The sequence below is a fragment of the Palaemon carinicauda genome, chromosome 17 (assembly GCF_036898095.1).
Source record: "Palaemon carinicauda isolate YSFRI2023 chromosome 17, ASM3689809v2, whole genome shotgun sequence".
In the NCBI taxonomy this organism is placed as follows: domain Eukaryota; kingdom Metazoa; phylum Arthropoda; class Malacostraca; order Decapoda; family Palaemonidae; genus Palaemon; species Palaemon carinicauda.
In genome coordinates this window covers 103,787,677-103,802,469 of record NC_090741.1, presented here as the reverse complement: position 1 = coordinate 103,802,469, position 14,793 = coordinate 103,787,677, and the positions used below count along the sequence as shown (strand labels likewise).

Below are 14,793 nucleotides of genomic sequence, written 5' to 3'. Positions count from 1 at the left end.
TAGACAGCAGACGATCGGCAATTGGACCAAACTGGGACTGGAACACACTATGCAACCTCTCCATGAGCTGGCTCGAGAAGGCCACCGGACCGAAATCAAGTTCCGACGTCTGCCCCTTTGAGCTTCTTGCTCTTGACCCCTGGTGTGGAGGATTAGACCCTGCCGAGTCCATCAGAAGCTTAGAAGCCGATGATGGTCTGGTTGGGAGTGGTTTGGGTAGCCTAAAAGGCTTGCCTTCTTTGGGTAGGGCCGACCTCATACGTTTTACCTTAGAGGCCACTGAGCATGGCACCCGGCATGAGATCGGCAGACCTAATGCCCACACAACTGCTGCAGCACAGCAGTGCATGTCTCCTGACAGCGTACCACCTGTAAGTCAATTTGATACATGGGTATCATACTTGATTTTGCCGGAAAAACCGGTGACAAATATAGTTAAGTTAAATCCACTGTGGTTAGCTCAGCGGAGTCATAGTCTTTCTTACCGTTTTACAATAGAACCCTAATATTCTGTTTTCCTTCTTCCACCATCTCCTGTCAACCAAAGTATTGCCACACAAAGGTTTGAAACCGGTAGAAATGGCGGCTGGATTAATCTTGGACCAGTCCGCCCTCTCCAGAGAGAAAAATTCCACTATGAAACTTCTCTCAACCTTCCATATCCCTACCGGAGTAGGATGTACTTATAGATGAATAAAGGTTGGGACAAGGAGATACAAGGAAACCAGAATTAGAGACACCAATACTGTTGCCGGAATACTTGGTTGGAAGTATGAATTCCCTCTGATGTAAATCCGGCCCGTAACAATATAAACTCAAGAACTACAAATCTCCATCTGTAACTCTCTCCGGAACAATCATACCACAAATATCCTGTAATATAAGAAATCATCCTACGGGATCAGAACAGTGTAAAAAAATTTATCTGAATCCGATCAAAGAAACATAGTAACTATCTCATGGATACGATTTCAAGTCATCCCGGCCCTCACGGGACGGAAAAATATCGAAGATGGAATTCCGGGAATAGAGGGATACGCGGTACGTAGCAAGGTTCACGCTCAATCCGGCTCGACTGGTGGCCATCCATGACTAACTGAAGAGAGAACGCTATTTGCATCGACTCACAGATCGTGAGAGCTATCTCTCTCTCTCTCGGCTGTCTCCCTTCTCTCCTTAGTGTATAACTCAAGCCTGCTTCCCGAGGTTAGGGTGCGGCGAGTAAGAATTCCACTGAGTAAAATAATTTGGTATATGAATATAAAATTAACTTGTGCCGGGAACCCCAGCAGAGATCAAACATGATAAAAGTATAAATATATAAAATAAACTAAAGAAATTAAATTCCGCCGAGACACCCAGCAGAAAAAAGCGTGCTTAAACTAAAGGAAATAATACGAAATAGCATTCAAAAAACATGTTACACCTCTGTCATGAAAAAATAGTCTTTATTATGAGTTCTCAGCACACGGGATACCCACCGGGGTGGGGAGCATAAGCAAGAAGTGACAAGCAGACTAGAAACAACCATCAAAGTCCGTAGACTCCGGAATGCATGAAATTAAATGAATTAAAGCTAATGACAGGAAGGTCGAAAATAGATACCATTGTGGCGCCAGAAAACATGCGTAAATCCGGTGCAAAAACCCAATGCTACGTAAGCAATGTAGCGCCAGAAGAAATGCGTCGCTAAAAACAAATGCTATGTATTAACTTTAACATAAATTATAATCTCCATCACAGCCCCTCTCCCTCACGAGCCAACCATCCATAAAATTACGTAAACAAATATAGGATAAAGTAAGGTATCAGAACAGAGTAGGATGTCTGAATCCGATCAAAGAAACATAACTACCATTAGTTGCTACGATTCATAAAATATTGCGGCCCTCCGGGACGGGAGGAATTAATAACACGGATGGATAACCTGAGACATAAACTATAATCTCCGTCATAGCCCCTCTCCCTCACGAACCAACCATCCATAACATTACGTAACAAATAAAGGATAAGGTAAGGTATCAGAACAGAGTAGGTTGTCTGAATCCGATCAAAGAAACATAACTACCATTAGTAGATACGATTCACAAAATATCGCGGCCCTCCGGGACGGGAGGAATAATAACACGGATGGATAACTTGAGAGAGGGGAGGGGGGGCCGCTAGGCGAGGCGCATGATACGCTACCCGCGATGACGCACTGAGCGAAAGAGCCAGTCCCCACCCTGGGTGACTTCCCATTCTCTAAAAGCACGTGACCTAAGCCTATCCCCCCTATGTAGGGAGTGGCGAAAGGCATAAAGGGGGAGAGGACACCCAGGGGGAGGAGACTGGCTCGAAATCAGGTGATGCGAAGCACACAAACAAAAACAACATATAATGGCAGACGGTACAAAATGATAAACAATAAAATACAATGAAATTCAATTAAATAGGCTAAATCGGCATATTGAGTAAAATGGGGGGAAAAAGGAACACGGCGTAATAGGAATAATAGCAAAACCTTCCAAATTCGGGTAGTTGCCGACTTGGAGAGGAAACTGTACCATTTTAAACAAAAACTAGTCCTCCAAAATCGGGTAAAATACCGATCTCGACAGGCAGGACTAAAATTAATCAAAACGCGTTCCGATTCCCCATTAAAAACTCAAAAAACCATGAATTCACGGAGCGACACAGGTTGAGCCCAGAAAAGATTCCAGTTGTAAAAGAAAATTGTCATTTAGTTATGAGTAAACTTCAGACAATGCTAGACTTGTTGATTACCAAGACTTTCATATACTGTTTACTGATTTTGCTATGATTGGGTAATTTAAAAAAGGCCAGTGAGCCTTCAGGCAAAGGCAGTGGTCTTAGCCAAACCTTCCCTGTTTGAAATCCTAGGCTAACTCCTTAGGTGGTACCCAGCAATTCTAGTGTACCAGTGAGTAAGGGTTTTATTGGCACACAACACATTAAGAGACAGTAGCCTCTCCTTGAGCCTTACTCTCTCGGGTAACTTTAGGGTCTTCTGTTACAAAGCCCTTGCTTTTCTATGATCTGTATAGCTTTATACAATCACAGATGCTGATATAGAAGACCTGGTTGACAGTCTGGATCCAAATATCACTCCACCTGCTGAAGTTAGCACTCCAGGAACAACATTTGTTTACATGTATTAGTAATGTGGTATATTGGATGGTTCTGGTGGAACAGGAATCGCAGTTATTAAATCATTCTTTACAATCTTTGACTGAAACTCAGAAATGGTGGCACACTCTCTCTTAATGGTAGTATGTCTGGTGTAGGCTCATCCACTAAGTCGCTTCAAATTTTACCTAGTGGCATTATCAATTGCTGAAACAAGTCCCTTGCCTTGTGTAGGCGCAAAGGATAGGAAACAAAAGGGAAGGTTTAGAGATTCCAATTTGAAGATTGTTTAGAGTACAGTATAGAGTAAGATCCCAGAGGCTAGGATGATACAGAATAAGTGACAGACTTGGGTGAGGTATCTCCATTTCAATCTTGAGAAAACTTATAGCAGAAATGTATTCAAATAAAGTGGCTCTGGTAACTTCTGATATTATGATTATTATTTTCTTATGTCATCAAATATTTCTGTTTTTAATGTACCATAAACTCCAAATTTTCCAATCTTTTCACATATAGACTGAAAAAATTGTTGTTACTAGGAAAAACCAGCTTACTAATTCTGCTATTCATCTATTGTTAAGTTCCTCTCTTCCACAAAAGCATTCAGTAATATACAAAATATTATCAAACCTTAAACAAGCCAATTTTAGTTATTCTATTACAGTATTAATGATAACAAAAGTAAGTCGCCAAAGACAAGTTTCTTAAGCTTATAGACTAAAGAAATTTTTCTTGGCAATAAAATAAGGAGTAAAGTGGAAGTTTAATCTTCCACAGATTCTTTAGGAGGAGTTATTTCAACTCTTGTGGCAGAAAAGTTTTGAAGATCATCCAGATCTTAATCTTAATTTAGATTATTTAACCTGTTTAGATATAAATATTTCAGATGCATCTCGATAGGCTTTTGCAGTATCTGTGATTTATATACTTAAACAAAAGGAACAACTGTGCTGCTCTATGATTGGGGGATTATTCGATGTGCAGAAACTCTTATTTAATTACTTTTCCTAAATTGGGTCCCATATTAGATCAAGATGAGATTGATAATGCGGTAGCTCAGGCAGCCTCCAGATTGCAAAGTGATGTTATGAGGTTTATTTCTTGAAGGCCTAATTATTCTCCTACTGTTCTATGGCTATTACTTCTCAAAATTTGTGTTTTTATCCCTCTAAGTAAGTCTGAAAAAAAAAGTGGTAGGCCCCCTGGATTTCGCTTTAACAGAAGGCCCGGCCAAAGTGCCAACAAGACTAGTCTTAAAAGAGAACATGAAGGTTGTCCTTTTCCAAGAGGTCCTGGTATAGCAAAGGTTTTCATACTTTCATCAGTGGATAAAAATGTATATACAGTAGTACAATCATTATTTAGTATTTTAGTGTGATACATCGTGCCATCTGTAACCATGATCATTTCTTTTTCATATAATTGGTTTGCGATTCTCCTTACAGAAAAAGCACACTGTTGGCTTCAAGTGTCCAACAGCATCTGCCTGTAGACATTTATGGAGATGCGCCGTCGAGCAGAGGCTCTTTTACACGTAAGTTGTTGTTCATGTTATTATTATTAGTGCAGTAGTAGTATTAAACAATAGCTTGAGTCAACAGTTTTGTCACTTTCAAGATTCACTTAGGGCTCCTCCATAGGTATTTTTCTGAAATAAAATGTGGAAACCAGATAGAAAAAATTTCAAGATGATGAACAGTCAGGTATGGAAAGACCAGGGGAGCTAAAAAAGATTTAAAGGAAGGAAGAAGTGTGGCTGGTGGCCAAGAGATGCAACAGAGAACTTTAGCTCCATATTTGGTAAGTGATACGCCCTGGTACCTGCATAGATGTAAACAAGTGCAGACCTAATGAAAGAACTGATAAATTTCTCCAAATAGTTTGCAAATAGTTACATGGCTTGACTGCAATTGCAGTTACAGGTTGACAATTTTCAATATGCCTTATACAGTACTTCAAGGATAAAGTTGCATTTTATAGTGTTGCTTGCAGTATTTTTTGTATTCAGGTCTAACCCAAATTTAATCTAATTTATGCTTTATATTGTCAATGTTTAAGGCAATTTTTTGGTTTTCCTTTTGATTTGCATTGTTTCTAATACAGTAATGTGTTTGGTAATAGATACACTATATGGACTAGTATATTGCATTTAAGTTTGGGGAAGATTAACAGAATAACCAGAAAGTTCTGATATAGCACAAAATTAAATATGAAATGAAGACTTTCTTAGCAAGATCTGTAAATTTTAGGAGAGAAAAGAGTACGTTCTTGGTCATAAGGCAAGAGTATTAGTTGTAAATTTTAACATATCATAATAAAGGTTTTTATATAATATTTTTCTCTTTGAGGTTAGATGTGAAATTAGAATATAAAAATTCCTATTTTGTCTAGATCTTTCCCCATGCAATTTTTCTTTGTCCTGCTACTCTGAGTAACCGCTTCTCCTTTTTCACTTTATGCCCAAACCATTTTAATTTTTGAGGTTATGTTCTTGCTATCTTTTTTCGGCACTTTTATTATAAAACGGATTTTGAGCGAAGCGAAAAATCTATTTTTGGGTAAGATAGCCATGTCGTCCTGATGGAAGTTCCTTAAAGGCAGCTTCCTAGGGTATATTACAACTACGGCGATATTCCCAGAGAATTTACCTTCAGGTACCCAGAATTCTAACTCCTGGAGCGAGTATCCCTAAAAAAGACCCTAGGGATATCGTAAATATCAGTGGACGTATTCTTGACACGCATCATAGCAATCTATACCCCGAATAGAGTTAACACTTCGTAGGGGTCAAATGGCAAGAAAACGAAAACGATAAGAAAGGGGGGAGCCGTTCGTAAGGCATCTCTCCTCCCCGTTTCGAAAGCGTGCCCTGCGCCGCTCGCGGCGCCATCTGTATTTCTTGTAGCGATACACGAGGTGCTACAGATACTGTATGTAGGGAGGGGTCCTACAACCCTTTTCACTCTTTTTTTTTTTTTTTTTTTTTTTTTTTTTTTTTTTTTTTTTTTTTTTTTTTTTGAAAAGGAACAGGGCGGGTCCATCAGGACGACATGGCTATCTTACCCAAAAATAGATTTTTCGCTTCGCTCAAAATCCGTTTTTTGGGCTCAAGCCATGTCGTCCTGATGGAAGTATACCAGAGCATTACTGTATCTGTGGATTCTCAATACGTGCCGTACTCCTCAGGAATGTTTCTTAGTCAACTCGACTGAAAGACCTAAGATGTTACCGTTATACATCTTTTCACTAATCATAAGCCATGAAAGCGCTTCCTGCCCCCTACAGGGAGGAGTCCTACTAGACTCTAGAAACGAACGAAGAGTACATATACCTATGTATGAATCACTCGCCAGCCAGTACAATATAGTGGTCTCACTCTATATGAAGTAAAGCACAGTCTTACGGGACTACAGCATCCAAGGGAAAAATCCCGACCAGCACCCTGGTCGAAGTAAAATTAGACAAAAAGGTTATATCTGCGTAGGATTAAACTTGCTGCTACCACCGTCCTCAGAGAGGGGTGGAGTCCTTTATGCTAAGGAAAGTATAAACCAGTGCAACAAGGCTTTGCATTAAGGAATAGGCTATTATAGATATCCCCGATTAATATACATAGGCTAAATTCTCAATAAATAACATGAAATCAATATAGGTGAAGGAGACGCAAGGTTCCCGAGAACAAGTTTATTGAGTAACAATAAATAGACATGGTCACCATAAATATGTACATATGATAGGTGGATGACCAACAATTTACACAAGTACCGTAGTGCATGGATGAATGGTTATCTGAAAGAAAACAAATAGGTCACTTGCCACATACCCAGGTATCAAAGTTAACGTCCATGTTACTACTTTGCTGACATTAGCGTTAGCAAACGCTTGGCACACCTGTCTGTACTTGTGCTACCATCACCATAACGCTGGAACAGTCACTGTGGGCTCTCAGAGCCTTCACTACTAGTTATATCAACGCATATAACTAACCACACACCCAAGAATCAAAGTCCCAAATGATTCCACTGTTCCTCGCAGAGTTAAACAGCAGGGTTAACGACACAACCAACTGCTACCACAGACCTCTTTAGCTGCTCCACTTGCTTAGCATAGTGGCGAAAGAATACCCTGGAAGACTTCCAGCCAGTGTATGAACGAAGGTGTTCAAAATCCATAAAGTTAAAGAATTTTAAGGATGAAGCAACTTTCCTCGGATCATGACCTGCGGGTGAACTGTCAGGATCCGCTCTGCGAATAAAATATGTAATTTTCGCCCTAAGCTGATTTAAAGATAAATTCGAGCCCGATGTTTCTCCTCTGAATAGTTGGCCCCCATGGAAGTCTGAAGTTCTACGAAGATAGACCTTTAGGCATTCTACGGGACATAGAGATGCATCTTCTTTCAGAGGGCAGATTCTCCAGGGACCCCACCTGTTGGTGGGCAACTCGTTCTTAGCGAGAAACGTAGGGTCCGGAAACAGGTTCAGTTCTCCCCCATCCAGGAACTGAACTCGGCCCTCCTCTCTCGAGAGGGCCACAATCTCACTAACTCTGGCCCCAGAAGCAAGGGCAAAAAGGAAGATCACTTTTTGAGTCAGGTCCTTCAATGCACATTCCTCATTATCCAGTAATGAGGCAAAATGAAGGACTTTGTCTAACGACCACGAAATAGGCTTTGGAGGAGCTGATGGTCTAAGCCTAGCACAGGCCTTCGGGATCTTATTAAACATCTCGTTAGCGAGGTCTACCTGGAAGGCATATAGAATGGGTCTTGTCAGAGCTGACTTACATGTAGAAATTGTGTTAGCCGCCAGCCCCTGTCCGTGGAGGTGAATGAAGAAGGATAGGCAGAATTCCGTAGAGATCTCTTGTGGGTTCTTGTCTTTGACAAAGGCTACCCATTTCTTCCATGCAGATTCGTACTGCCTCCTAGTAGACTTACACTTGTATTCTTCCAGGAAGTCGATGCTATCTTTCGAGATTCCGAACCGTTTCTTCACCGCTAGGGAGAGAAAATCATGAGCTGCAGGGTTCGGGTTTTCTGTAATGAAGCGTAGACAGTCGACTTCTGGACTTGCTGGGACAGAACTGGGTCCGGGAGTGGTAGAAACTTCAGTCGTAGTTCCAGAGCTAGAGGGAACCATACACTGTTCGGCCACTTGTGGGCCACTATTGCTGCTACTCCCTTGAAGGATCTCAGTTTGTTGAGGACCCTCAACATCAGATTGTGAGGGGGAAACAGGTAGATCCTGGACCATCTGTTCCAATCGAGGGACATCGCATCTACTGCTTCCGCCAAGGGGTCCACGTATGGGGACACATATTTCGGCAGCTTCTTGTTGTCCTTCGTCGCGAAGAGGTCTATCTGCAGTTCTGGGACTTGTCTCAAGATGAAGGAGAATGATCCTGCGTCTAGGGACCATTCTGACTCTATCGGTGTAACCCTGGATAGAGCGTCCGCGGTCACATTCCGGACTCCTTGAAGGTGAACTGCTGACAGGTGCCACTTCTTCTTCTCCGCCAGTCGGAATATGGCTAACATTACCTGGTTGAGACGTGGGGATCTCGATCCCCGCCGATTCAGACATTTCACTACCACCTCGCTGTCCAGTACCAACCTTACATGGATCGAGTGATGTGGGGATACTTTCTTCAGGGTAAGAAGCACTGCCATAGCTTCTAGAAAGTTTATGTGAAAAGTCCCAAATAGCTTGGACCAGGTCCCTTGCACTTTTTTCCGATGGGAGTGACCCCCCCACCCTACCTTTGAGGCGTCTGTGTGGATTGTCACTGACGGGGGGGATGGCTGAAGAGGTAGAGACCTCTTTAAACGACTGGCTTGAGACCACGGTCTGAGAAGAGAACGTAGTCGAAGTGGGACCGGTCTCTTCAAGTCCCTTCGCTCTTTCGATGCAAAGGTTCTCCATACTCCCGCTGCATCTTTTAGCTGTGCTCTTAGCACTGGGTCTGTTACTGATGCAAACTGAAGAGAGCCCAAAACCCTCTCTTGTTCGCGTCTTGATATCCTCTCGGAACCTAGAAGTCTCCTGACAGACCCACTATTTCCTTCCTCTTTGACATCGGAATGGAAAAACGGTGTGACACTAGATCCCAGTGAATTCCCAACCACTGGAACCTCTGAGCTGGAGAAAGACGAGACTTCTTTCTGTTGATCATGAAACCTAGATATTCCAGGAACTGAATCACTTGTAGGGAAGCTTGCAAGCATTCTGCTCTGGATGCTGCCCACACCAACCAATCGTCCAGGTAGGCTACTACTTGGAACCCTTTTAGGCGTAACTGTTTGAGCGTTGCGCTCGCAAGCTTCGTAAAGATCCTTGGGGCTATGTTTAGTCCGAAGGGCATCGCTCTGAAAGCATAAAGTTTTTGTTGTAGCTTGAATCCTAGGTAGGGGGAGAGACGGCGACTTATTGGAACGTGCCAATATGCGTCTGACAAATCGATGGAGACGGTATATGCCCTCTTGGGCAGTAAGGCCCTTATGTGTTGTAACGTTAACATCTTGAACTTGTGGTTCACTATGAACTTGTTGAGTGGTGACAAGTCCAGAATGACTCTGAGTTTCCCCGAGTCTTTCTTGGGAACACAAAACAGCCTCCCTTGAAACTTGATGGACTTTACCCTCCGGATCACCTTTTTCTCCAACAGATCTTGGATGTACTCCTCCAAAACAGGGGTGGAGTGTTGGAAAAATTGAGGGCACTGGGGCGGAGTACTGTACCAACTCCAACCCAGTCCATTTTTGAGAAGGCTGTGGGCCCAGGGATCGAAGGTCCAGCGATCCCGGAAATACTGAAGTCTCCCACCTACCGGCGACACTTCACTTTGACTGCCCTGCAGTCTTGCCTCCCTGGCCGCGACCACCTCTGAATCCTCGTCCCCTAGAGGGGCGCCTCGCCGAACCTCTGGCTGCCCCTCTGGGTCTTGCACGAAACGTGGTTGATTGTCCCTCGAACACGGGATTGAATGCCGGGGAAGCTGATGACATGGCTTGGGGTACCCATTGGAAGGTGGTCGGGGTCTGGGCTACCAGTTGTGGTACCGGAGGCAAAGCTGGCTGCTGCTGCTGCTGTCTTTGTGGTTTGAAAGGCTTGGCTGGACGGGAGGAAAACCTTGATTTCTTCGCCTTTCCTTTCGGCTGAGGACCCTCATCCGGAGAAGACTTCCTCTTAAGGGACAGGCCCCACTTCAGGAGAAGATTGCGGTTCTCAGTGGCTGCCTTGTCCACGACCTCTTTGACCACGTCGTTGGGAAAGAGATCTTTACCCCTGATGCTGGATGAAATGAGCCTCTTGGGTTCATGCCTCACTGTGGCCGAGGCGAACACAAACTCCCTACATGCCCTCCTTGCTTTAACAAAGCAATAGAGGTCCTTAGTCACCGTGGCCAGATGGATCTTGGCCATTACCATGAACATCTCCGGCATCTTGGGGTCGCTAGCCATCGTCTCCATGTTGGTCTGGAGAGACATCGAGGCTGCCAGGCGCTCCTTTGTGTCCAATTCCCTCCGTAGGAGGAATTCCGACAACTTGGGAAGGTTTTCGCCGAACTGCTGACCTGCAATGTCGGCGTCCAACTTCCCAACCGAGAAAGTGAGGTGCACCTCCTTCCAGTCCTTATTGTCCAGCGGCAATGCCAACGACAGAGGTTTGCATTCCTCCAGAGATGGACACGGTTTGCCAGCTTCAACCGCCTTCAAGACGGCCGCGAACCCCTTTTGCATAAAGGGGAAGGCCCTAGCCGGGGAGGATACAAAGGAGGGGTGCTTCTTACTCAAAGCGGCAACTTTAGAGTTTGAGAACCCCCTCTCCTTCAATGCAGCTGTTAAAGTGGCTTGAGCCTTGGAGTGATCCAGGATAATCACCTCCTTTGGTTCCGTCTCCTCCTTCGAGGCCAGCTCCTTCTTCAAACGGACATAACAGTCCGGGTAGGCCCCTCTACTGGGCCAGAATTCCACCTCCTCAAGGGGAACTGATCCCAGTTTCTCCGACATGACGATCTTCCCAATCGTCATCGGCATGTGCTCGGCATATCTCCACGGGTTGGCATCCGAGCACAGAGGAAGGTCCTTCACGTTGAGCTTCTTTGGAGGTCCACGTGATGCTGTGATCTTCTGCATCTGGAGCTCCAAAGTAGCGGCCTTCTGATTATTCTCCCTCTGCATCTGTTGGATCATACCAACGATGGAAGAGAGAGCCTGTCCTAGCTCTGCTGGAAGAGCGGACGAGGTAGAGGGGATAGGTTCAGGGACCTGAACCGGCACGTCTGAAGATACGGGAACCTCTTCCTCCACGGCAATAGGATCTCGATCCTCCTCCTCGCCTTCTGCGAGGAGATCCTGTTCCGCACGATCGGACAAGTCAGACATCTTGTCGTCCAACTGGATGTCCTGCATGGCATCAGCAACATCCTCCTCCACTGGGATCTGGACGAGAGGGATCTCCGGCCGAGGCTGGGGAACAACAGCGTCAGTGGAAGCCTTGGGAAAAAGGTATGCCCTCATCTTCTCATTAGGAAGATAATGTCCAGTGGTGTTTTTCTGAAAACCCCTTACCCATAAGCGAAGCTTCTCCCTCGCTGCATCTCTTGACTCCGCCGACCTAGGGGATTCAAAAGCCTCTGATAGCAGGTTAGTACATACAGCACATACCTGCGGATCCCAGTAACGATGGTCATCATTGGAGGCTGCGCAAGCCGCGTGCCTCCTACACGAGACATGTCCGCAAAAGTTCTTACTGCGGACATTGCAGAAGACACTATCACACTTCGGATGCTCCTCCTGTAAAAGAAGAAAAATTTCCATGAATATCAAGTGAATTTCAATTCACATGTAACAAATGAGTATTCACCAAGAATAAGGGAAAGACACCTACTTGTGAAACCCACACAAACACCTGTGGAAGCCCACCAGCCAAAGTCACATAGTTAGTCTTTACTAGAATAATCAGAGAGCATATTTCCAAAGGAAATTAGGTGTAGCTCACACCTAAGGTAAAATTTTACCATTCCGGCCAGGGATGAAAAGAATTCTCTTTTATCCTTGTAAGGCGACACCAAGTGATTGCACAAGTAACACAAGTAAGATAGAAAAGACAGTGTTGTAACCTACTATATCATGGACTCCCTTGGTTGAATACACCACCAAAGAAAGGACTGATACAGTACCTGAGGGTGGTGTGCCGGCCAGCTATTGCCGGTCAGCACCCCCCCCCCCCCCCGTTTTTCGAAAGGTAGATCTCAAGTACACAACATCAGATCACCCTTATTGGGGAGAACTCCAGATCCCATGCCTGAACCGGCCGGCAGTGGTTGCCGGTCCGCAGCCACCCGGTTTGCACTGCGTTGCCGGCCATCATTCTTAGTGGCCGGCTAACCGGGCAGTGTAGCAGGCCGGCCGGCAGCAGTAAGCAAACCTTGCCGGCTGGCCTCCACACCAGGCAGCGCTCGGCTGCCGGCCCCACTTATAGTGGCCGGCAGATGAGCAAGAGACCGGCCGGCAAAGGTATATAACCATCGCCGACCGACAGCAAGAGAACTGGAGAACACCCCTCCCCACCGACGGCCGGCCTGTAGGCCGGCAGACGGCAAGGACAACACATACGAAGACAACAGAATGAGTGCCGGGCTAAGAGGCTATGAGCCTCTGTGCCCGGCACCCGAATCTAGGCACTAAGAGAATCGATTACCTAATTCACCGAAACTCACACCAATACTATCTTGGAAGGTACTCGAAAAGGGCTTATATGTATAACGTTGCCTAACGCTTAAAGCAATAAAATCACACTTGGAAGACTAATTATCATGCAGGAAGTACATAGGCCAACCGCTAGCCTACGAAGACTAGTGTTGGCAGCCTAGGCAAAACTTCGCCAGGCACACTACTAACGCATCATAACAGAATTCCTAAATAAGCTAAGTAGCTAATATTTAAGCGCAAAGGGGCTGGGAACGTCGCTCTTGCTAACAAATAAATCCTATTCTAGCGAGCGACAGCATCCATGATGCCTCCAGCAGGCAACAGCTCTTGTATCAAAGATAACTCTTTTAATTACTTTAATTTTAACCAAGAGCCTACATTTATACATAAAAGAAATAGTACTCAACTTATCCGAGGCAGAAGAAGTTGGAGAAAGCATTATTACACGAGAAATTCCAAGATTTGGTAGAAAACAGGGAACAAAACACCGAGTCGTAGAGCTACGCAAAAAGGAATACAGATGGCGCCGCGAGCGGCGCAGGGCACGCTTTCGAAACGGGGAGGAGAGATGCCTTACGAACGGCTCCCCCCTTTCTTATCGTTTTCGTTTTCTTGCCATTTGACCCCTACGAAGTGTTAACTCTATTCGGGGTATAGATTGCTATGAGGCGTGTCAAGAATACGTCCACTGATATTTACGATATCCCTAGGGTCTTTTTTAGGGATACTCGCTCCAGGAGTTAGAATTCTGGGTACCTGAAGGTAAATTCTCTGGGAATATCGCCGTAGTTGTAATATACCCTAGGAAGCTGCCTTTAAGGAACTTCCATCAGGACGACATGGCTTGAGCCCAAAAAAGCTGTCATTAAAATAAACAGACATTTTATCATATAATTTATTATTTTGATACTTGCCAAATCAGGTTTTCCCACCCTTCTTCTAACTTTTAGTGATTTAAGAGATTTTTAGGAGCTACTGTATAGGGGTTTCCCACAACTGATGATAGTGCACACTTAGTCTGATTCCACTAGGAGGCACTAAGCTTCCTCCTGGTAGAGGGTAATATATAACGGATTTTGAGCGAAGCGAAAAATATATTTTTGGGTGAGATGGCCATGTCATCCTGATGGAAGGTTCCTTCAGTAGCTTCCTTTGGATATATATAACTACTAAAATATTCCCAGAGAATTAAACTAAAGGTTTTCACAGAATTCTAACTTCTGGAGCAAGTATTCTAAGGGCTAACCCTTTAGAATATCGTATATCAACAGGGGACGCATGCATTAACACGTCACATAGCCATCTGCACCCCACCTAGCGTTTACGCTTCACGGGGGAGATGTGGCGAGGGAATGTGGGAGGTAACTGAGGTGCCGTTCCAAAGTTACTCTCCCTTCGTCACTGTTACGATACTCGCAGCTGCGTGACGTAACGTCCGCCCGCTTCAATTCCGTTCTAGCGATAACCAGCCTCCGCAATACAGTACAGCAGGGAGGGGCCTAGTAGGCTGAACTGGAACAGTTGGGTGGGTCCATCAGGACGACATGGCCATCTCACCCAAAAATAGATTTTTCTCTTCGCTCAAAATCCGTCTTTTGGGCTCAAGCTATGTCGTCCTGATGGAAGTGTACCAGAGAATTAATGTATCGTGGATTTGTTTCCAATTTATGTGCCTGGTACTTCAAATAAATGTTCCGTGGTCTGGTGACCAAGAGACCGTGATATCTCCGTTTAATGTCACTACCAGAGGCATTACAATGCCCTAGCGTCCCGCCCCCCTGGCGAGGAAGGTCCTAGTAGGACAAGAGGAACATCTCAAAGTAATCTGACGAAGAAAGACTCACCTGGGTAAGAAATCATGTCGGTCTCAAGACAGGGCAGAAGGGTAAGTATTTGTGTAGGAACAAATTTATACCATTAGGTGAGTACATAAGAGATAGTAGGAA

At 44.7% G+C, this 14,793-nt stretch overlaps 1 protein-coding gene across 3 annotated transcripts in view; it reads left to right on the top strand.

Annotated features, from left to right (window-relative positions):
• The window catches only part of Frmd5 (FERM domain containing), a 448,328-nt gene that overhangs the window by 360,985 nt on the left and 72,550 nt on the right, over window positions 1-14,793 (top strand). For all 3 annotated transcript variants that reach the window (XM_068391258.1, XM_068391256.1, XM_068391257.1), the window contains one exon: window positions 4,578-4,666. In XM_068391258.1, coding sequence (XP_068247359.1) covers window positions 4,578-4,666 — 89 coding nt within the window. The remainder of the gene's footprint in view (window positions 1-4,577; window positions 4,667-14,793) is intronic.